A 23,854-nucleotide genomic window follows, 5' to 3' on the forward strand; every position below is an offset into this window, starting at 1 on the left:
TGAATCGATACCAGCTGCAGAAGCTAAATTTAAAAAAACAACAGTGTGTGTTTGTTTTGGAAATGAAATGAACTATTCAAAGAATGCACTAATCCGTCTCCACCCAAAAATAGATGACCAAGTTTTTACCTTTTTAATAGAGTACCGTGCATTAAGAAATGTTATGTGGTTTTATAGATTCCTCTTTTTAAAAAAAAAAAAAAGAAACTACCCATTGTTATAGCCTTAACTGTTATTCTGATGATCCTAAGCCTGATTTTACAATGATCAATAGATTTTAAACATCACCCACTTCCAGGTTGAAAGTAGTTTCTGGTGGTCTGTTAAATACTAAAGTGATTATTTACCTCTGGAATATGGTAGGTTTAAGAATTACATTGGAAGATGGCAATTGGTGTGTTAGTGTTGGCCATCAAGTATAGTGGACTTATTTGAATGAGTTTGAAATTATGAACTGTTCTATGCTTCAATTACAGACAGGATTATCAGCATTGGGCCTGTTACCAACTTTACCTGCCATCTCCCCTTGCTGCAGGAGGATGTGGAGGGGATTTAGTCACTGCATGTAGGATTATTATTAATTCATTAATGGATTTCAATAAAAGGTAAATTTCCAACTTTTTTGAAGTGATTGCACTGCATTCACAATATGGTGTTGATAAATGCAGTCACAACTTTTTCCCCTTTCACTTTCTCCCTTACTCATTCCCCCAACAAACTTGGCTACAGGCCAACCCTCGCTGTCCAGTGTCACTATTCCCTGAGATACAAGGGTTACTATCACGGAACCTGATAAAGTTCACACTTGTGACCAGCAGATTATGGTAACTAGGGCTCACACTCCTAGCCACAATTGTATGAAGCATTATTTATTTATTTTTTGCTTCTCACTATTCTCCCCCACCCCTGCCAAGATGGTGTCAGTGGAGCTCCAGTGAGATCAGGTTATGTCTCGTATTAGATCCAAGAGGGCTTTTATACGACATACAAAAGAGACAGACAGAATAAGACCAGCTGGTCCATCATGTCTGTCCCACTCAACCGTGCTGTAGCTAGGCAACACCACCCCAGTACTTCTCACCCACCAGTCTCCTGGGAAAGGCAAAACAGATTTTTAAAATTCCTAAGCCAATTGAGGGAAGAAAGATTTCTTGGCGTTTCCTCTTTGACCCCTGAAGGCAATCAAAAACGGGTCTCGGGGAATAACCGTGACCGCGAGGTACATCACCGAACATCCACCTACCTCTTGTATGCAGTGATTACAGCAAAAGTCATTACTAAGTTCAGGTCCTTCAATGGGCTTGGAAATGGGCTGTATTCTCATTATTGATTTTAGTTTTATGGTCATTTCCAGAGCTAAGGTGCAGTACTGTAAAGAGTCTGACTGTTCAGAACTTCCTTCATTCAGTAGATCGTGCTATGAAAACATTATTTGTCGACTGCAGGTAACATCCCTCACTTAAAAAGAAAGTATGATATGTTCATGTGGAAGTTCCCACAAACACTGATGATTAGTTTAAATTCAATTCTGATTCTGTACGGTTCTAAAATGTAATCAAATATTTTACTTTTCAATTGCCTTAAATTATAACATTAAATTATGTGTTACATGTGCTGTTTGTTTCTGAAATAGCGTTTTGTTGTGTGGTTAATTTGCTTTTTAGGTAAGTGGACTAGGACTCTCACCCAGTGCCCAGAACTTCCTTAGATAATGAGATGAAAATTGCACATTAAGTTGTGTCAATGCTGATCAAATCCAAAGATTGAATGTGCTGGACTTGCAATTAATGCACTCGGGCCTCCTCTCTCAAAATATGCATTCTGCATTTAACAGCTCATCGTCAATTGTCCACTATTTACCATATTTCATAAATCAGTTTGCGATACTTCTTTAAGAAGATTAGGCAGTAATTTGAATTTGATTTTGTCTTTTATAAATTAAATTTTTAATCTTTAGAAAACATTTGGAGGAGATCTTTCTATTACGTTAAGTTTGTTTTGATTGATTACAGGAGATGGTGTTTGATCTGGAACGAGTATGGACAAAGGCACGAGGTAAAAGCCCATCACGTGAAGGTGGCCATTTTCTCCTGGATGTGTTTGAAGACAGACTGGCAGGGCTGGAATTGCCAATCGTGAGCAAGCAGTTGGAGCAGCAGATTGAATTGCAAGCATTCGTCAGGTAAGAGCAAGAAAGAATTCTAGGAAAAAAAGCAATGATAGAATAATCATTGTTAATACTACACAATCGTTTAATGAAATACTGGGGTTGTAAGACATTTTTTCCCCCCCTACTATCCCATAATGAAGGTGCTCACTCAATGCTGGATATAGTGCTACAGGTGCCGACTGATCGCTCGAACCCCCAAATGGTGCTTCTGCACACTTGAGCCTAGATAGGGAGTTTCAACAGGTGTTGAGCTGTGGAAACATAACAGCAGGACCAGATCCTGGCTTCACCTGACATTGATACATGTGCACTTTACAGCGAAGGGCACTCTGCAGCAAGTAGGAGTGGGAATCCTGTTGCATTTTGCTCTCCAGAACTCGGGGGCTCTGAGATCAGCAATTGCCCCAACTGAAAGAAGCTAACTATACAAACACTGGGATCGAACCTGGGATAGAAACATAGAAGATAGGAGCAGGAGTAGGCCATTCGGCCCCTCGAGCCTGCTCCGCCATTTAATGAGATCATGGCTGATCATCCAAATTCAGTACCCTGTCCCTGCTTTCTCCCCATATCCCTTGATCCCTTTAGCCTTAAGAAATATATCTAACTCCTTCTTGAATATATTTAATGAATTGGCCTCAACTGCCTTCTGTGGTAGAGAATTCCACGGGTTCACCACTCTCTGGGTGAAGAAATTCCACCTCATCTCTGTCCTAAATGGCTTACCCCTTATCCTTAGTCTGGTTAACCCCTGGTTCTGGACTCCCCCGCCATCAGGAACATCCTTCCTGCATCTAGTCCTGTTAGAATTTTGTAAGATGTTTCTATTCTGCATTGCCCAGTTTAATACTGGGCAGCAAAATTTACCAGCTGTGACATTGAGAAAACTGCCTTTTTAATGTATATTATATAATAACCTTCATGTACTGAATGTTGCAAGCTGTTGATTTCACTATTGACTTTCATACAAGTATTTGCCTCCTTTTTTGACATGGTTAGAATTCTAGTGGCACTTCCTCCTAGTGTGCTGTTCAGAGTTCGTAAAGACAGATTAAAGACAACTTTGGAATGTGAGGCGTTCTTTCACTTTACAAATACAGAACTGGTAAGTCTGGTGTTAGGAATTACATTGTAATGAGATAAATCTCATCAATTATGCTAACTAATAAATATACACATACTTAGACCCAAGAGACTGTTCAGCTAATGAAGTACACTTGATGGCAATCAGTGGAAATGTGTTTAAAAGGAATCATTCATTGACTGGAGATTTTCTTTTTTAAGTGCCAGTCAGTTCTTTGTGTGTTTTAATCTGTGTGGATAAAACTATTTTATTTCTATCAGAGGATTGCAGTGAATGGGCTTCAATTGTAGTTATTGAAGTAAAGGCTTCCAGTCTTTGGGGTAGAAAGTGGTCATTGTTGTGCCTGTTTCAGATGAAAAATGTAATGATATCAGCAAATAGTGATGTTATTTGCCTGTTCGATTATGATGTCTTAATAGCATGATTGCAGGTATTGATTACTTATGACCTCTGCTGGTCAGGCATGTGACAGAGAGAAGCAAGGCAGAGTTTTTTACTTTCACTTTGATTCTAGCTGGATCACAGTATAGAGTGTTCTGTAAAAAGGCTGTTAAAAAGAGTTGAATAGACTTTAGATTAAAACAACTTTCTCTTTCAAGAAATGAGTCTTTATTGAACCCAAAAAGAAATCAACACATGATGTCAGAAGTGGCTGAAAGAAAGAAAAAAAAATCTGAAGTTAGCAACTTGATGGGACAGTGCAAGCAGTTGTGGCAAGTAAGCGAAATCAGCTCTCCACAGATTAGCAAGCCAGAAGAGAACATCGTTGCTTACCATTAGAGAATAGCTAACGAAGTGAAAAAATGGAAGGTTTACACCCACCGGCGACGCTTCAATTGTCAGGTAATGTGGCTGAAAATTGGAGAAGGTTCAAACAACGTTTAGAGTTGTATTTATCAGCAATCGGAGCTGAAGAGAAAAGTGATAATGTAAAAGCGTCACTGTTCTTACATGTCGTGGGTGATGAAGCGCTGGAGGTATATAATAACTTCACATTTGCTGTTGATGGAGACAAAATGGAGCTCATAAAGACTGAAACAGACAAAGATGAAACAATGAGACGACTGAGAAAAAGCATCTTGGATGGATGGCCCAACATGAAGCAAGACTGCTCACCTGACATGGCAGAGTACTGGAACTGCAGGGCGGAACTATCAGTGGTCGAAGACATCATCTACAAAGGAAGTAAAATAGTTATCCCAAAGAGTCTGAGAAAAGAGATGCTAAAAAAGATCCATGGAGGACATCTGGGAATCAAAGTGTAAGACAAGAGCACGAGAGGTGATGTACTGGCCACGAATGAACCAAGATGTGACAAATGAGGTGTCAAACTGCACAATATGCCTGAAATATCGAGCAAGCAATCCAGTAGAACCACTAAAGCCACACCCAGCACCAGACAGACCTTACCAGAAGGTAGGCGCTGACCTATTCGTATGTCAAGGGAAGGACTATCTTGTCGTCACAGACTATTACTCCCTGTATCCAGAGGTTTGTAGACTGTACACCACCACTGCAGAAGCTGTGATAAGAAGTATGAAAGCCATATTCTCCAGACATGGCGTGGCAAGCGAGGTCTTCACAGACAATGGACCCCAGTTTAACAATGCAAATTTCCGACACTTTGCCAAAGAGTGGGACTTTGTCCACACAACGTCAAGTCCTCACTATCCACAGTCCAATGGACTAGTGGAAAAATCGGTCCAGACAGTGAAAAGACTGATGTACAAGGCAAAAGACAGTGGAACTGACTTCTACCAGAGCATGCTTGTATACCGCACAACGCCGCTCGAGTGTGGTATGTCACCAGCCCAACTCCTGATGGGACGTCGGCTAAGGTCAAACCTACCCATCCCGGAGAACCTCCTGAAAACAAAAGAGGGGGAGAAAGTGAGGAAGTTCAAAGAGCAACAGAAAGAAAAGCAAAAGTACTACTATGACAGAGGAACACAAAACCTACCTGAACTCCACACTGGTGACCAAGTAAGGTTGAAAGACAAAACAAACACATGGACTCAGAAGGGAACTGTCCTGAGTGAAGTCCAACCAAGATCATACACCATTCAGACAGATGAGGGTGCTGTTCTGAGGTCATGTGACCGAGAGAAGCAAGGCAGAGAGTTTTACTTTCACTTTGATTCTAGCTGGATCACAGTATAGAGTGTTCTGTAAAAAGGCTGTTAAAAAGAGTTGAATAGACTTTAGATTAAAACAACTTTCTCTTTCAAGAAATGAGTCTTTATTGAACCCAAAAAGAAATCAACACAAAAAACAGGGGCAACAATGGCCAATTTTGCAGGGCTCTGCACTGTACCCCAAAGATACCTGAATAAACGTCAGACACTATCATGGTCTCAGACGATTTTCAGGCATCTGGGGTGGCTGCCTAAAACAGGCATTTGGCCCCTTTCATATGCTAATGAGGGGGCCTAATGCCTGTTTCAGGTCCTTTCTGAAGAATTGGGCTGCCCTGAGCCTGGATACAGCCTAGCAACCGGCCGCCATCAAAAAGGTAGGTACATTTCTTTTTAAGGATTAATGTCGAGCCAGGAGAAGCAGGAGTACTAATGTGCAGAAGTAATTTGGCACCCATTTTAAAGTCCTACATTCTGTCCTTACTTTTATATAATACCTTCATTTTATCTCTTTATAGTTTAATAGCAAAACGTACAGCACTTTGGGAAATAGAGTGGCAGAGTTGGTTGGAGCATAGGAGTTTGTCTGCAGTGCAGGCTGAGGAGCTGGGAGACACGTAAACTGTGGTGCAGCAGTGATGCCACTGGCCGGAGAGTGTAATTACAGTGTGACAAGTTCACATGGGCAGTTTCCATTATAAATGTGGTATAGCAATTTATAATCGAGAAAGTTGACAGGAAGTGCGTGGCGATGTCAGTTTTAATATGATAATAGATAAATCCTAAACCAGCTGGTCGCATGTTTCCCTGGTGCAGAGAGAGCTTGCGTGGCTCCGATTGAAGTTGTGGCTCCCTCATTACACTGATTGAAGTTGGGACGTGACTGCTGCCAGTGAAGTTGAAGGAGTTGCCCAGGCGCAGTTTCAGTGCTTTTTTTCGGTTGTTCATCAACTGAAAAGAAAGTATTGTCGCCATTACAAAGAAAACACTTCCAGAGAGAAAGAAGGGGAGGGGGTGGGGAAAAGAGATCGCGACTGCCGAACAGAGCCGTATGGGGAAAAGAAAACCTGCGGCAGCAAAGCACAGTAAACGTCCATTTTTATTATTTTTCTTCTTTCCCATCACACGAAGCTTGCGCACAGTACAAATAAATCACCGCAATCCTACCCCCCCCCCCCCCCCGTGAAAATATCATACATTAATATTTAAACCAACCTGCGCTATTATTATACATTATTAAACCAACCTGCGCTATTATACATTATTAAACCAACCCTCCATAGATTCCATAGATTTAGGCATGCGATCTGACTATATTATTATATGTTCATACTTAAACCACCACAGATTTATGTGCAGAACACTTCTGCGCAGCTTCCGGCCGTTGGCAGCAGTCACTCCTTTGAAGTTGCCCTGGGATGCACTTGGCTCCTATCAGTGATGTCACCCCTCCCTGACAATGACATCACCAGAGCAACTGGGAGACCTGACCTGAGGAGTTGAGCCATTTGTCTTGCTTAAGTTTTAAGGAATATTTTTTGTTTTTTAATAAGTACATTTGAACAAAAAGTACTATCCCTCAGATTTTTCTTGCCCTTTAGTTACATTCATTCTATCCAAATAGAATGAATAGATAATGCCCAGTATATGTACAGGTAGAGTAGGGTTGAGTGGCATTTAACTGAAAATATGCAACTTTTTTTTTATAAATTGCATTTTATTTATGGAATTGATGGTTATATTTGTATAGTTACGGTAATTTGTAGAGTACTTTTTAAAGTGGGCCATTACTTGCAATGTGGCTTTGTCAAGAGATTTTTAGGTTCCAGGTCATGGGAGTAATAAATATGGTGTTCATACTAGCTACCTTTTTGTTTGTTTTAATTCCCATTGATTGAGGGCTCTAAACTCTCTTACCTTTTTTTCATCTGTTTACAGCGGAATGGCTACTCCAAGGAAATTGTGATTCCCTTTGGCATTACCTTGCACTTCTTCAGAGTAAGGAATCCAGTTCTGATCATTACTCTCCTGTTCAGTATGAGTAAAATGTGTGCTGCACAACATAACATTCTTTAACATACAGTTGGAACAAATTGCAAGGCCGTTGCATAATTTTACTTTCTGATAACTTACATTTTACATTCAAATGAATTCTGGGGATGTGGACATCACTGCCAAGGCCGCCAAGTATTGCCCATCCCGAGCTACCCCATAAAGTGTCTTGCCGGGCCACTTCAGAGGGCAGTTAAAAAGCAACCACATTGGTGTGGGACTGAAGTCACATATAGGCCAGACCAGGTAAGGGCAACAGGTTTCGTTCACTAAAGGACATTAGCAAACCAGTTGGGTTTTTTACGGCAATCTGATGGCTTCATGGTCACTTTTTTTTTTACTGATACTAGCTTTTTATTTCTAGATTTTGTTTCAACTGTTGTGCTGTTCCAACCTCCACAGGGGTGATACTAAACAAAATCATGTCAGTCTGCAAGGCACTCTATCAAAAGCTATGTTCTCACTAGCTTGGACTGCTGCTGCCTCCCTTGTTCTTAGCCCTTCGTGCACTTATGCTGTTTTGTTTTTCACTGTTCTAATTGCTCTCTTTTCTTTATAGGCATTCCTAAATAGTGAGAGTAAATATTGAGCAAATTAAAAATGTCACCTGAACCCTGAGATTGTCATTTTTATAACCAAGCATTTACTAATTTTTATAATGTGGTAGCTGATCTCTTGCAATCCTCCGGGAGAGAAATAATACCTGTCTCGCTGTTGTAGTAACTCTCTGTCTGATTGGCTCCTGCTTTCTCATTCTTTGTCGTCTCCTCACCATTTGTCTTTTATTCTTTTCTTTTGCTCTCTCTGCCATGCTCATACTGTCTATTGCATTTCTTTGCTTATCTGCAACTGTTTTCTCAGTTTCTCTTTGTTTCTCCTCAACCTTTTTATGTCAAATTCTCCTGTATCCCCCTTTAAAAGGATTTTTTTCCCCTTTTCTTTTCAACTCAGTCAGAGTTCTGGACCCAAACTCAACCCCATGTTAACTGTCAAAATTATATTGCTTCTCCTGGTTGCTAAGGAGGTGGTGGGGGGGTGGGAGCCCAATGTACACAGGTGGAGGGAGTAGGCTTGGGGCTGGGGAGGACTGTTCCTGTAACTCGCACTCGCAAACCCACCCTGACCCCGTCAGAAACTCTCTCTTGTACTCTCTTACAAACATATAAACATGTTCACACTCGAGCATAAATTCACACAGAGACCCACATTTGTAAGATTAAAAAAAAAAAAATTCCTGCCTCGAACTATTTGGTGACTTCAAAGAAATCCTCAGTCCTTCTGCTCTTCTCCGTATGCCAGTGCTAAGAATTCAACTGTGACGTCAAATGGGATGGGGGTGAGTTATTGAGACAGACAACACAGCCAGTGACCTACAAAAGGAGTTGGGATAAAATCTGCAATTGGGAAATCAGTAGCAGATGAAATTCAATACAGATCAGTGCAAGGTGCTGAATATTGGTAGGATGATGAAACGGGTAAAGCTTAAGCACAGAGAGGTATGAATGTGATGGCAGATATGGCATTTAATGTGTCAAATTGCTGTAGAGCAGTATAATAAAGTGAATAGAGTGCCTAATTATACTAGAGCCCTGGTCAGAATGCACCCTGAGTTCAGTTTTAGTCACCAAGTCTAAGGGAAGCATTCAAGCCGTGGTGAGGCTAAAGCGAAGAGCAACAAGACTGATCCCTGGTGTCAAAGGACTAAATTGTGAGTAAGGACTAGGGAAAATGGGACGCTGCAGTCTTGAAAGGAGGAGACTGAAAAGGGACTCCTTCCCCCTTGCAGAAGTATATAAGTCATTAAAAGGCATTGATGAGGTTAATCTCGAGCTCTATTTCAAGGTGTGTCAAGGTATGAGAACAAAGGGGCAATGCTCAGAAACTGGTGAAAGGAAAGTTCAGGGCAAACAAAAATCTTAAACTTAAGAGAGAGTAAGATGATGTGATGGGAAGAATACAAGTCTTTTACTCTGGATGGATAAGCTCAGATAGGTTGACTGTATATCTGTCTTGTGAAGAAGAATTGGCAGCATTTCCTGGCAATAGGAAGAGCAGGAACAGACAACGATTCCGATCAAGCAGCAGTGACAGAATAAGTGGGGCCTTGTCGCATGAGAGGAAAAACTAAAGATAACTTTAAAAAAAAAGCTAAAATTAAGCAGCATAATCAATGTTACCTTGTGTATTCTTGTGAGGATGTAATTGGCACATGGAACCATAATTGGTTCATGTTGGTTAGCATAAACCCCTCAGCAATGTCACAGGCTTGCTACAGTGTTACAATCTTAGATATATAATGTATTATAAACTGACATAACTATTAGTCAGTTTATTGTTTTCATTAGTAAAATTCAGTAACTCAAGTGTATGATTTCCATGGTTACTTGAGCCAAATCCTTAGTAAGAAAAAGGAATCTTTTCCGTAAGGCGCAGCGATGCAACTCTGACAGCAACGTTTGCATATCCGCGTTTAACCGTGCATCTACCCCTCGCCTGAAGTTGCTGCATTGTTTGCACATAAATAACGGTGAGTGCCATTAGCCTCACCATTGTTTTAACAGCAAAATCTGGGCCATTACTGATGGCATCATTACATGTGGCAGTGCAGATCACACTGCTTGTGCAAGCAGTTACAGGAAACTTTCTGGTATCCGGCACGGACGCGACCGACCTGGTGCCGGTTCATCATCAATTCCGGATAACCGAACACTATAGTAAAAGATACGGAGCTCAGAGCTCCGTATAAAGCAACAAACCCTGCTTCAAAACAATCGGCACAAGTTGCAAGCGTCTCTGTAGCTTAGCAACAGCTTCAGCTACACCCTTGCACAGCAACAAATGGAGTTTAAAAAGGTAATAAAAGTTAACGGAACCGACTCCTGAATTTTGCCGGTGGATAGAGCGTTCCGGTTATTTAGGGGCCAGTTAATTGAAAGTTTCCTGTACTATGCATGGGATGAGAGGTGGCGTGTATCTGTGTGGTATACTATCGCATATAATCTGCATGTATCGCCAAGGCTTCTTCGGCAGCACCTCCCAAAACCCGCAACCTCTTCCACCTAGAAGGACAAGGGCAGCAGGCGCATGGGAATACCAAGCTCCCCTCCAAGTCACACACCATCCTGACTTAGAAGTATATCGCCGATCCTTCATCATTGCTGGGTCAAAATCCTGGAACTACCTCCCGAACAGTACTGTGGGAGTACCGTCACCACACGGACTGCAGCGGTTCAAGGCGGCGGCTCACCACCACCTTCTCGAGGGCAACTAGGGATGGGCAATAAATGCTGGCCTTGCCAGCGACGCCCAGATCCCATAAACGAATTAAAAAAATAAAAAAAAAATGTATTCTCCCATCTTAATTTAAAACTCATTCTCCTCCCTTTATTGGTTGGTGCTGTGGAAGTGAGCAGGGATATTAAAAAGACCTGAAGTAAGATCTTTCATATCCACGTCATTGGACTATATCCTGACTCCTGTATAAAGGAGACCTGGCCCCAGCTACCCCAAAATAAAAAATGTTGCCACCCTATAAGGAAATGCTTTTATGTTTACATTCTGAAGTAAAATCAATGGACATTGGTGATATAATTAATATGCAACTAGTTCTGTATGTTTCAGGGTTTGCTTAATGCTTGTGTCGACTGTGAAGAACCTGAGTGTGTCGTTGCTGGTATTCTGAACGATGGCAGAGCACGATGTCCTCTGCTCTTATTATCTGCAGCGGTAAAGACAGCTTTCTGTGTCGTAATATTTGTGTGCAAACATAGCAGTTCTCTATTTGTTTGTGTTTGACTCAGCAATGACTTTTGTTTGTCATTTTCCATGAGTTCATAAGCTGTCCCTTTGGGGAATAGATGCTGAAGTCTCAGGCCAATACATTCAATCAAAGCACATTTATTATCATAACCTAATTAGCCATTAACTGGTGTACTGTATGTTAGCATATCTATTGTTTGTTAGAATATCTGAGCTATGTCAACATAAAATTGGCTGTTGTGCTTATAAACTTGCATGGTCAAATAACAACTTGTGCATTACAATTGGGTACTGGTCACCCAAAAAAAAAACTTGCATTTATATAGCGCCTTTCACGACCACCGGATGTCTCAAAGTGCTTTACAGGCAAAGAAGTACTTTTTGAAGTGTAGTCACTGTTGTAATGTGGAAAATGCGGCAACCAATTTGCGCACAACAAGCTCCCACAAACAGCAATATGATAATAGAAACATAAAAAAATAGGAGCAGGAGTAGGCCATTCAGCCCTTCGAGCCTGCTCCGCCAATCAATATGATCATGGCTGATCCTCTATCTGAATACCATATTCCCGCTCTCTCCCCAAAGCTCTTGATGCCTTTTGCGTCTAGAAATCTATCTATCTCCTTCTTAAATATATTCAGTGACTTGGCCACCACAGCCTTCTGTGGTAGAGAATTCCACAGTTTCACCACCCTCTTGAGTGAAGAAATTTCTCCTCATCTCAGTCCTAAATGGCTTACCCCGTATCCTGAGACTATGATCCCTCGTTCTAGACCCCACAGCCAGGGGAAACATCCTCCCTGCATCCAGTCTGTCTAGCCCTGTCAGAATTTTATACGTTTCAATGAGACCCCCTCGCATTCTTCTAAACTCTAGTGAATACAGGCCTAGTTGAGCCAATCTCTCTTCATACGACAGTCCTGCCATCCCAGGAATCATTCTGGTGAACCTCTGCTGCACTCCCTCTATGGCAAGTACAGTATATCTTGGGTAAGGAGACCAAAACTGCACACAGTACTCCAGGTGTGGTCTCACCAAGGCCCTGTATAACTGTTGTAAGACATCCTTGCTCCTGTATGCAAATCTTCTTGCAATGAAGGCCAACATACCATTTGCCTTCCTAACTGCTTGCTGCACCTGCATGTTTGCTTTCAGTAACTGGTGTACAAGGACACCCAGGTCCCTCTGTACATCAACATTTCCCAATAATGACCAGATAATCTGTTTTTGTTGCATTGGTTGAGGGATAAATATTGGCCAGGACACCGGGGATAACTCTCCTGCTTTTCTTCGAAATAGTGCCATGGGATCTTTTACGTCCACCTGAGAGCAGACGGGGCCTCGGTTTAACATCTCATCTGAAAGATGGCACCTCTGACAGTGCAGCACTCCCTCAGCACTGCACTGGAGTGTCAGCCTAGCTTTATGTGCTCAAGTCCCTGGAGTAGGACTTGAACCCACAACCTTTTGACTCTTAGACGAGTGTGCTACCGCTGAGACAAGCTATATATAACCTGAGTATATCCCTGATTAACTGTTATAAACTGTTTGTTTATAAAGTTCTAGAGTAGTGATGAGCCCCTGATTATGTGATATGGTACAAATCTGGTAAGCTCCTTCAACAGCTTAGTGTAATCATTAAACAGTCTGTGGAAAGGTTGCTGTGAAAACACATTTAAAATTTGTTCCTTTGGAGGTTTTTTGTGAAATTTAATTGTATATAATTCATTGTACTTCATACACAATTTTGCATAATGATATGAAATGTCTTGATGGCACAAACACAATATAAAAAGCGGCTAACTATGGGCATAATTCGGGCATCTTTTTAAAAAAAAAAAAAAAGAATAGTTTGTTTAAAATATTGCAATAAGCTGGCACAAGCATGGAGCAAAACGAGTTGGAGGAATTATTACCTACTGGCTGAGATTCCTGCCACACCATGGAATCGGTGGCAGTAGTTTTTTATAAATAAATTGCACACCGTGAACTCCTGATCTAATCTGGGCTGTTGGAGGGCGAGCCACATCTTGCAGGATAGGAAGGAAAACTAGAGAAAAACAACCTGAGCCATTTTTCTGGGTATGTTCCAATGTCTGTTTCTGGAGTACTATGGTGTTCTGCTGCTTGCAAGCGCTCTCGGTGCAGGCTCTCTGAGGTGACTGGGGCTGAGACATACCCGGGTACGTTAAAAGTGGAAGATTGTTCCAACCCCCAACCTTAACCTTTCTCACCTTGATGAAGGGGGGGGGGGGGGGGGCGCTAAAAAGAGGTTAACTATAAAACGATCTAATTTCTCTGTTCAAATCTATTAAATTATTTCTGAATATTGTATAAACTGATTTCAGATGACCTGTACGGCCAAATAAAAATGAACTGCAACTTCAGGGTATTTAGTTGCAAGTTTTGTTGCTGAATGTTGTCTGTTGTATTTACAAAAATGAATAATTTAGGAATTTCTTCAAGTTCAGAGATCCAAACAATAGAGATTTATATTTCTCCAGCAGGTGTAACCTTGTCCCACAACTTTAATGTAACTGTTCTGCTATAGATCTATTTGGGTCTACCACGATTTAACCTTTAAGTTACAAAAGTCATGTTTTGTTTATCCCAGAAAAAGTGTTGACTATGAAGCTACTAAGCCTTAACCCTATTGTTAACTCTGGTTAATGTCAGCCTGTTGTGTCTTACTCCTGAAGTATTGGTGGCTGAGACTGGAGCCTGTGCTGTTCACACAATGGAAACGGTTTAGTAACACTTCGCTTCCCAGAGAACTACAGAGGATGGGAGACAACCAGTGTTGGGCCAACAGGTAATCTAGGAGAAAGGTGGATAAATCATGACTGCTTGAGAAATGAAGGCCAAGTAAGGACAGGACAGGTTTATTCACAGTGAAACCAAACACTAGCTCTTCCTGTAACTTCATCTATGTGGAGCTAAATGCAGGTCCTATTTAGAGCTGCAATACACAATAGTTACTCTGTTTGAAACATGCTCTTCAACTCCTGTCAGAATGCCACAGCAAACACATCAAAAATCAGTTTAAAAACAGTTTTTCCTGTGACTCTTAATGCATTTTCCTTTTTCCTTCCTGGGGATGCAGTCCCCTGTGAGGATGTTTCTGCCAGTGAAGAACGCCCTTTCAGGAAATCCCACCCTGGAACATTGCTTTTACTGCAATGTATTATTTACAGGTCACACCTGTGATTGTTCTCGCTTTCCACTGTAGATCAGAACATATGGCTTGTTACTGCACTGTTGATAATTAGACTGTTGATAATTAGACAGTAGACGTCAACATAATGCCTATTTGTTTAAAGTAAATTGGACGCGAAACACAGGCTAATACAATGGTAGTGTTTGAGTAGGCATTGATTGAAGATATTGATGTGCAAGGCACCATTAAGTTACCACGAAAAGGCTCTTTGAGGTTATGTGAAAGTCTAAATGAGAAATTGGAAGACCAACTGCAAAGGAAGTTGCTGCCCCGTTATCACCAATTCTGTGGGACCCATGTATCAAAGTCTGCAATGAATTTTAAGCTTTTACTCATGGCCTCATTACTGGGAATGAGCTTTTTCATCCAAATTACAGTGTTAAAAATGCGCACAGTACAAAGTGAGCCTTTTTTTAAGTGTTCATTATGGAATTACTAAACCCCCTTTGAAATATCTCCATTAGCAAAAACAATTAAATACAAAAAGGGAGTGGTTTTACCTCCGACTTCTAGCCAAGGAGCTGGGGTTGGGCCCCATTCAAAAATGATAAAATGTGGAGTGTAGTGAAGTTCTTCCTTTCTAGAATAACTAAAATGCAGAAAACAAATAAAAGCTGATTGGGCTCAGATTTGCTGATTCAAGATAACATCAATGTACTGCTTCCCCCAAAAGCTCAGTGAGTTTCAGTGATTAGCTGACCCATAAGGTTTGGTCCCTAGTCAGTCCTGATCTTGTGTGGAGCAGCTGCCGGGGTGCTCCAATTGGTTTCAGCACTCCTGGATTGGGAGGGAAGGGATTAAATTAGACGGGGATCCTGCTTCTTATTACGATAGCAAAATACTGCAGATGTTGGAAATCCAAAATAACAACAGAAAATGCTGGGAAAAACTCAGCAGGTCAGGCAACATCCGTGGAGAGAAATTTGAGTTGACGTTTTGGGTCGAACCCTTCTTCAAAACTGGAAAGAAAAGAAATTAGATCGAAGGCAGGGCTGCGATCGGACAAAAGAAGTGAAAGAAACAAAAGAGCTAGATGAGCTGGTAATAGGCTGAAATTAGGTGTAAAGTGTACTGGCAGGGCAAGAGATAGCTGCTTGAAGTGTGGATGCTGGGTGAGGAAACTATCAGAGTTCACTGTGCTGCCCCCTAGTGTCAAATAGGCTGCAGACACTCATCAACGCTGAATAATAGCACTTGGGGAAGGTACTGAAAGGCAACTGTAAACCATGAAATCAGAGCTCCTGGGGGAGTCTACATCTTCAGGAGAGGAAGGAAGAAAATTGCAGTAAAAAAGACCTCAATTTAATCATTCTGATAATGGAAGCTCAACTGGATATCAAATTGTCCAATAAGATCTATCCTTGCATTTTGGAAATACATTACCTTGTTTCCTTTTTTCCTTGTGATTATGGTCAATAAGTTTATTTTTGAAGCTTTTCTTTATATGGTCAGATACATTTTGGGAGTACATGAATAAAAAAATTGACACTGCAAAAATAACAGGTTTGAGCAGTCTGAGGTTCCCCTTGTACAAACTGCAGTTACAGGTTGAAATACAAGACTTAATGAAGGAAGATTTATATATTCTGTTTTTTTTCTTATTGTTGCAGGTTACTTTTGGGGAAAATGGAAAATCCTCCACCTGATATTCCCTGGGTTCTTGGTGCCTTTTTATACTTTACTCTGCGAAGGGAAAATGGGCTGAGAATACTTCAGACAGTAATGAGAAAGATCTGTGCTGAAAATGAGCTGGTAAATGTATTCTTTATTACCTCATTTTCTTTCAACCTGACAGTATACACCTCTTAGAAATAAGACAGCAAGAGGCCAATACATATAAAGATGAATCTTAAAAATACATTGAACAAAATCCAGACAGCAAGGTGTGCTGATGAACTCAGTTTGATGTGCTTTCATATTAATTTAATGGTTACAGTATCAAAGCAATTATCCACTTTATTTAACCCTAATTCTGTTTCTAGTCTATAGATAAATTAGACACTGACTCTGGAAAGGTTACATTGCAACAACTAGTTTGATGTAGTTGTAAGGTAGCGTGGGGGCACTGAACCCATTGGTACACATTAGCCCCAGCTCCTTATTCTGTGTATGTACTGTAATGTGTTTTTCATCAAGTGGTGAAGAATGGAAGACCTACTGTTTGTAACTCGTACCAACATTAAGGATGGACTTTTCCGATTTGCACTCAGAGATGCTAATTGTCATGTGCTCTCTAAGTGTGATTGCTTAATTGCTACTGAGCTGTGTGTTCTGGAATATTTATTGCACGTAGTTATGCGAGAGAGAATTTCACACTAAGCTGTTCCCCATGCAACTCCCAGCAACCAGCCTTGGCAGAGGCTGGGAGAAGAGAAGGTTGTTTGGCCACACTTAGTTAGGGAAAGGTGGTTTACCTCCTGGGAAGGGGAGAAGCGAACCCAATCTGGAGGTTGCATTTGTTGATGCTATTAGAGCAGCTATTAATTAGTTATGCTAACTTTACCAAATTTATCTGTAGAGATCATGATCTAGCCTTCCACTATAATTGAAATACCATAAATATCTGTTGCATATGGAAACTACTGCGACTACTTCACCATTGGCTATATCATCAGGAAGCATGTGGTCAGGTTCCACATATATGCTGAACACACCCAGCACCACCTCCGTCGATCAGAAGGCTAATATTAAGACCTGGATAAGCCAACATTTCCTCCAGCAAAACCAACACCTTTTTTTGGCTTGTGTTGGGTCTCGGTCAACCTCCGTAGCTGTCACCTGTAGGACTGAGTCAGAAAGCCCAGAACCTTTGTACAGGAAACTTTCGATTTACCGGCACCTAAATAGCCAGAAATCTCGGTTAACCGGCAAAATTCAGGAGTAGGTTTTACTTCATATTGTATTTGCCTTCCTCCAGCTGTTGCTGTGCAAGGGTGTGGCTGCAGCTGTTGCTAAGCTACAGAGACGCTTGGAACGTGTGGCCATTGTTCTACAGTTGTTGCTAAGCAACAGGGTTTGTTGCTTTATACGGAGCTGTCAGCTCTCCCTATCTTTTACTATAGCGTTCGGTTATCCGGAATTTTTGATGAACCGGCACCACATCGGTCCCGTCCGTGCCAGATAAAAAAGTTTCCTGTATACTGCTCAACTTCAAGCTCCCGCAGAATGAACTACTTTATTCCACATCCCCAATGTTGCTCATCGCCACAACATTGCCTGCCTCCACCCTACCTTCTGTGCCTTTGGTCCTGTCCTTGGCCCTCTCCAATTTTCACTTTTCCCCCTCCTGCTCAACATTTACTGTTTTGCCCTCTAATGCTAAGTGCTTTGAGATATCTTCCTGCAAGTGAAGATACATATTGTTATGTGATCTGCCTGTTCCTTGTTTTCCTTTCACATTTTCATTATTTTCCTTTTTGCTGTTTTCTATTATTTTTAAATCATGAAGGTTGGTTTGAAATGGTGATGCTACAAACAAGCCGTGGTCTTATTTTTTTAATATGTTCTGGGAAATGTGAAGAACAAATAGAAATCTACTGCCCCTTTGTGGTTCTTGAGAGCTGAGCATTTTGAGTTATATCTCATGGTCAACATCCCAAAGCCTAGCAAAAAGTATACCTTGACAATTGAGACCTAAGATGCCGTTATCTTGTAACTGAGGAAATGTAATAACTGAGTGTAATAAGAGGGGGTGGGGTGTGTCTGATGTGCAAGAGCACAGTGAAAGTACCCCTCCAAGCTTTTGATATAAACTTGTGCACCTTTTGCTTTCACATTTTAAAAACTTCTCCTTTCCAATCCTGTACTACTCTTGTGTTCTGTAGTAAAGATTTGTGTAATAGTTTTGAATTTGACTATAAAGAAAAACATAGACCCAATTTAGACACTTGCATGAAACTACATTGTGTAGAACAAAGTAGAGGTTTTTCACTTTGTTAGTGGTATCAAAACCTCTAGATTCATTAAAATTGGTCCATAATTCAATCTTTATTTCAGCTCCAGGTTTCTGTGCTGTATCTCAGTTTGATGGACCTGATCTCATCCCTATTGCAACCAAAGGTAAACATGTGTTGCTTCATCCCTACAAAAGTTAGCTTCAGGTACAGATTGAAGCCAAAGATGCTTTACTTGTTTTAGTATGCATTGTTGGTACTGTTGGCAGGAGTCCACTTTCCATTCATACAAATAGCAAGCAGAGTCAGTGTATAGTTTCCTAGTAGTGCTTTTGTACCTGGACTTCCGAGAACCTGCACCTCGTGATTTTTTTTTTTAGTGAAATATAAACAGATATTTTACTGTACATAGTGAAACCATTCTTCTCTTATAGGAGCACAATAACTTTAGTGATGCAGCACATCATCATAAAGCAAACTTCTTTCCATGCTTGAAATAAGGTCAATACTTAAAATTACTACTTGATTAACGCATCTGCACAGTTCTAGTATAACTGGAAAGTGTCCAAGTGTGAAATACATGTACACATTTATTTAGTGGAGGATGTCTTGTTGAACTCACCTGTAACTTCAGGAGCTCTTCAATCTTGAAGTATTTCACTCATTTTGCACTAATGATTATTTTTGGGTCATTTTTTAATGTGTGCATTCCATTTAAATAGATGATCTATAATTTGCTTTGAAACTGCTTGAATCTGGTTCTCCCACATTACTGCGAGTCTGACAATTTCATTGTTTTTATTTGAAAAGGAAGCCTCCGGCTTAACTGTTGCATTAAAGACATGTGCTACTGTGATCATGGTTTTGGAGGAGCAGAACAAATCCTGGCTGAATATATTTCTGGTGGTGAACAAGGGTAAGTGGTTTCACCTTGTCCTGATTTATTTTTAACCAGTACATCAAATACTGTCCAGCCACTCTCTGAATCCCACACTATTACCTATTATCCCAAAACTGGAGACATGCCAAATAAGGGTTGGTCCCTCCATTTCTTTTAATACCATTACTACAACAACTTGTATTTATATGGCACCTTTAACGTAGTAAATCTTCCCAAGGCGCTTTGGAGATGCGTTATCAAACAAAATTTGACACCAAGATACAAGGAGATACAGGAAACTCTTTTTGATCCGGCACCAGCTGATCAAAAAGTCCGGATTACAGAGAGGTATACTTACTAAGGTACGAGAGCCCCGTACATGCCCACAGATCCAGGCATCCCTGTTGCATGGCAACAAGTGCAGGAACCCTGGTTACACGGCCACGAATATGAAGTAAAACTTATCTGAACCTACTCCTGAATTTTGCCAGTTGAGAGATTTCCGATTATTTAGGTGCCGGTAAAAAGAGAGTTTCCTGTATTAGGATAAAGAGGTAGGTTTTAAGGAGTATCTTAAAGGAGAGGGAAGTAGAAAGGCGGAGAGGTTTAAGGGGGAATTCCAGACCTTGGGGCCTAGTTAACTTAAGGCATGGCAGCCAATGGTGCAGCGATTAAAATCGGGGATGCACAAGCTGCCAGAATTGGAGGAGCGCAGAGATCTCGAAGGGTTTTGGGGCTGGAGGAGCTTACAGGGTTAGGGAGGGGCGAGGCCATGGAGGGATTTGAAAACCAGGATGAGAATTTTAAAATGGAAGAACGAGATGAATAAAGTCAGTTTTTCTCTTAAGTTCCATGTCAGCAAAGCAGGCGGGAGCCTGCTAAACACATTCTAAAGTTTGAGAGTAGCGAGCATGATTGGAGTGGGTGTTTTATCATCTAATGCATGATGAATAATTTATTTTAATTTGTCTTTAATCATTTCTGGAGGACAATAAGATTTATGTTAATCTATTTGTGTGTGGCCACAATGTATTGCCACAAAAGACATCTGAATATAGGCCCCTCACTGCTTTTTTTTCCCCCCCCATCGCAACAGATCGTGGGCCGCACCAGATCCTGTACAGCATGATCTCTGCTATGGAAATTAAACTTCTTCCTGTTGCTTTCTACAGGTATATGTAACTTTAAAAAAATTAAGACCATTTCATCAATAGTTTACATTTAAGAAATGCTATTCCTGCTGGGGATGTGTTAAAGATGTATGTAGCCCCAAGTGGCTTAATTTAAATCTGTTTTCTCCCAAGTGGTTTCTGAGGCGGTGAGAGTTTTAAATTGAATTTTATTTTGCAATTGCTGTACAAGTGAAGTAAATGTGCCTTTCTAAGCACCCGGCAGTATTTGTGCCTTGATGAATGTAAGGAATTGAATAGTGACACCAGCCACTGCAGCATCAAAAGTGCAAGGCTCTCTTCTGTCCTCGACTCTTACAGAAGAAAGGCTTTCTTGAACTCCTTTTAAGGGATACTGATTTCTAAATTCACACTTTGGGGGTGATTTTGCCAATGGGGGAGCATTGGAGGTGGGACTGCTGGTTGTTGGGTTTCAGTCCTGCCTCCATCGACTTGTGGCCAACCCACGCTATTTTCCCTTGATTGACCTTGTTAAGCCCACCCACCGGGCTTAGCAGGCCAATTAAGGGGAAGCCAGTTAGAGAACGTCTGTGTATGATGTTTCATCAGTCAAAATTTTTGACAGATGAATTGTCTTTGAGAAGCTGTCAAACACTGACATTCTCTATTGTTTGGTGAGTTCTTGTACTCGAGGCTCACCAAACCTGTTTTGGGAGCAGAAAGTGGATGGCTGTTGCATCAGAGAATGCAGCAGCCATCCTGTCATCTCTGCCATTGAGATGCCGGAGCCTCCGGATCCCCAATGATTGAAGCCTGGAGGAAGAAACAAAGGTAAGGAAACTTTTTCTATCACTTTTCACTCACCTCACATACTTACCTCTCCACACTTGCACCCATCACTCACCTCCACAGTGCACTTTTGGACCCCGCTGACCCTGGCGAGGTTTCCCGATGTTGGGAAGCCCGCACCTATGATGGAAAAATGAGGATAATCCTCTTAATCCCATCTCCAGGAGATGGGACCCAGGTCAGGTACCCGCCTCTTGGGAAGATGGCACGGAGACAGGTGGGAGGAGTACCCACCCCCAGATTTTCCTGGCAGAACCACCTCCCCAGGGCTGGCAAAATTGTGCCCATTATGCAGGAAATCAGAAATGATTGATATGTATTTGTAATTATTTTTAAGTCTTTAATATTTCTAAATTTTCCAATAGCCTTATTCCTGGTCTGGATCAAAAGCTGCTTTCTTCTGTCATCAAACACCCAGATTTCCTGTCAGTGGCGATCACTTTGTATACAGCAATGGTCAAGCTCTTCCTTGATGGAGAAGATCTAATCTCCGCCTCAGATCAGTGTGATTTACAAAGCTTCAAGCAGGTAAACATGGTTAATGCAGAACTTCATAAATGATTAAAATAAATGTTAAATCACTTTCTCACAAGTTGCTGTTTTCTAATTTGTGGTCTAGTTATTTTCTTTGGTGAAAGTAAAAAACAATCTGCTTGTTATTCAGTTCAGCACCATTAATATTCATTTCTTTCATGCTAATGTTAGAGTAGCTTATAGGCTTTCTTTGCTGCACTAATGCTGCTAGGTGACACTATATTTCTACACACTATCAAGTTCTAACTGTGGAAAAACAATTAATTTTCATATTAACTGTTGATGTCTCCTGCAATCAGCCCATCACTGCTTTTAGACAATGGCAGCAGCCAGATTCAAGACTTCCACATCCTGCCATTGATTCATTCTGACTGGTATGCACAATTGGTGCCAGACTTGTCTCACCTTTGCATGTATGTAGACCAGTATCACGGTGGGTTAAATGCACGGTGCTTTCACCTTTTGGGTCCCAAGTTCAAATCTAGCCCTTGTTCTCTGCTAGCTGTAAGTGTCTTAAGTAAAATTAGTTTGGATATTAATCCTATGCCCATATATGGCATTAAATTGTCAATCTGAGGCAGCAGCTACTGCAGATGTGCAAAAATGTGCTGGGTAACAAAATGTTGTCGTTCAGAGAAGTAAGCATGAGAAAAACCACTGAATAAAGCCACTGGTTTCAATTTTTTTTAATGAGCTTTGCTTCTCTTCCCAGCCTGACCCTTTGGGATTAATAACTCGAGGGCATCAGTTCCTACTTCGTACAATTCCATGGTGTCCTGCTCTGACAATTTCACAGCACAACAAAGTAAGTAAGCGCTTCTGACAAAATTAACTGCAATACAAGCAAATGATAATTCCATCATTGAGTCACTCAAACCCTCTTCTTTACTTGATGCACTTATTTCACTTGATTATTTAAAGGTAAAATAACTGGTGCTAATCTGTTTTAAAAAAAAAAAAAAAAAAAATTTGCATGTGAGAATGCAAGGTACCTGTTTTCTTCCCGCTTGTTCCATGCTAACAATGTGAGATTGTTAACGTAGCTAACAATTGGATCAGAGAATAGCAAAGCTTATTTAAAAAAATTAAAACCAGTGGCTTTATTCAGATTGTTTTTCTCATGCTTACTTCTCTCAATGACGTGAAATAAAATAGCTCCTTTACTCAGTGGGGCACACAAAAAATGCTTCTTGCCAAAAGAGGAACTATGCTTTTATCTAGAGGTGGACACATGACTGCACAGTGGAAAATAATTCACAGCAGAAGCCACACCTGTGATTGCTTTGAAATTACTGCTGGCATTTTTAAAACCAGTCTTCAGGGCAACAAGACAATTACACACCAAAAACAGAAAAATAAGCAAGCTGAAATAACTGCCTTTATAAAAAAAAAAAAAAAAAATTTAGAACAAAGTTTATATTAAGCTAATTAAACATTTAAAAGTTAAGTTCTAACTTAAAATTTGACTACGAGCAGTCTGAGGCCTGCAGAAATGGATTACAGGTATATAGCAGCCCTGTGCAAACCTGGTTAATAATTTGCAGCCTACTCCATTCCAGTTTTGTTAAATTTTGCATGAGCAAATCCATAGATCAACTAAAATAAAAAGAATGCTGGTGTAGTGATAGAACATAACCATTTTTAACTTGCTCAAAGTACCTACAACACTCCAGCATTGAAGCACAAAGGAAAATTACTCATTTAATAGCCAGATTAAAACCTTGTTATGCTACCTTGCATAAATAGCACTTGCATTTATAGACAGCACCTGACACCATTATTTTGAAATGATGAAGGTTGTTATGTAATGAGGTGCAACAGCCATTTTCTGCACAGCAAAATCTCACACATAGCACTGTGACAAATGATTAACTAATTTTTGTTGCTCGAGAAAGGCAGGTATGAATGTTGACCAAGGCACTAAAAAGCACTCCCTGGTCCTCTTCGGATCTTGTTAGGAAATATTTTACTGTCTACCCAAACCACAATAAGCAGAATGGGCCTTGGTTGAACCTTGGTCATCCAAAAACGCAGCACTTCCCCAATACTCCTGCACTGGAGTATCAGCCTACATCATAGATTTTCAAACTGAGATGCCTCGTTTTGTGGGCATACTGCAGGGCTGATTTTATGCCGAGTGAACATTTACTT

General features: G+C 40.8%; 1 protein-coding gene across 7 annotated transcripts in view; it reads left to right on the forward strand.

The window, feature by feature from the left end:
- The window catches only part of fanca (FA complementation group A), a 93,294-nt gene that overhangs the window by 67,462 nt on the left and 1,978 nt on the right, over window positions 1-23,854 (forward strand). The window contains exons 30-42 of one of the 7 annotated variants that reach the window (XM_085991624.1): window positions 477-605; window positions 1,355-1,445; window positions 2,013-2,182; window positions 3,170-3,275; window positions 7,328-7,387; window positions 11,063-11,167; window positions 13,900-14,012; window positions 16,028-16,169; window positions 18,414-18,476; window positions 19,121-19,226; window positions 20,287-20,362; window positions 21,535-21,697; window positions 22,416-22,508. In XM_085991624.1, coding sequence (XP_085847750.1) covers window positions 477-605; window positions 1,355-1,445; window positions 2,013-2,182; window positions 3,170-3,275; window positions 7,328-7,387; window positions 11,063-11,167; window positions 13,900-14,012; window positions 16,028-16,169; window positions 18,414-18,476; window positions 19,121-19,226; window positions 20,287-20,362; window positions 21,535-21,697; window positions 22,416-22,508 — 1,417 coding nt within the window. Of the gene's footprint in view, window positions 1-476; window positions 606-1,354; window positions 1,446-2,012; window positions 2,183-3,169; window positions 3,276-7,327; window positions 7,388-11,062; window positions 11,168-13,899; window positions 14,013-16,027; window positions 16,170-18,413; window positions 18,518-18,744; window positions 18,812-19,120; window positions 19,227-20,286; window positions 20,363-21,534; window positions 21,698-22,415; window positions 22,509-23,854 lie in introns of those variants that run through there. The other 6 variants (XM_085991627.1, XM_085991626.1, XM_085991625.1 and 3 more) reach the window with 6 other exon arrangements.

This window comes from Somniosus microcephalus, chromosome 6 (assembly GCF_052327205.1).
Source record: "Somniosus microcephalus isolate GS21.2 chromosome 6, FLI_Smic_1.0, whole genome shotgun sequence".
Lineage (NCBI taxonomy): Eukaryota > Metazoa > Chordata > Chondrichthyes > Squaliformes > Somniosidae > Somniosus > Somniosus microcephalus.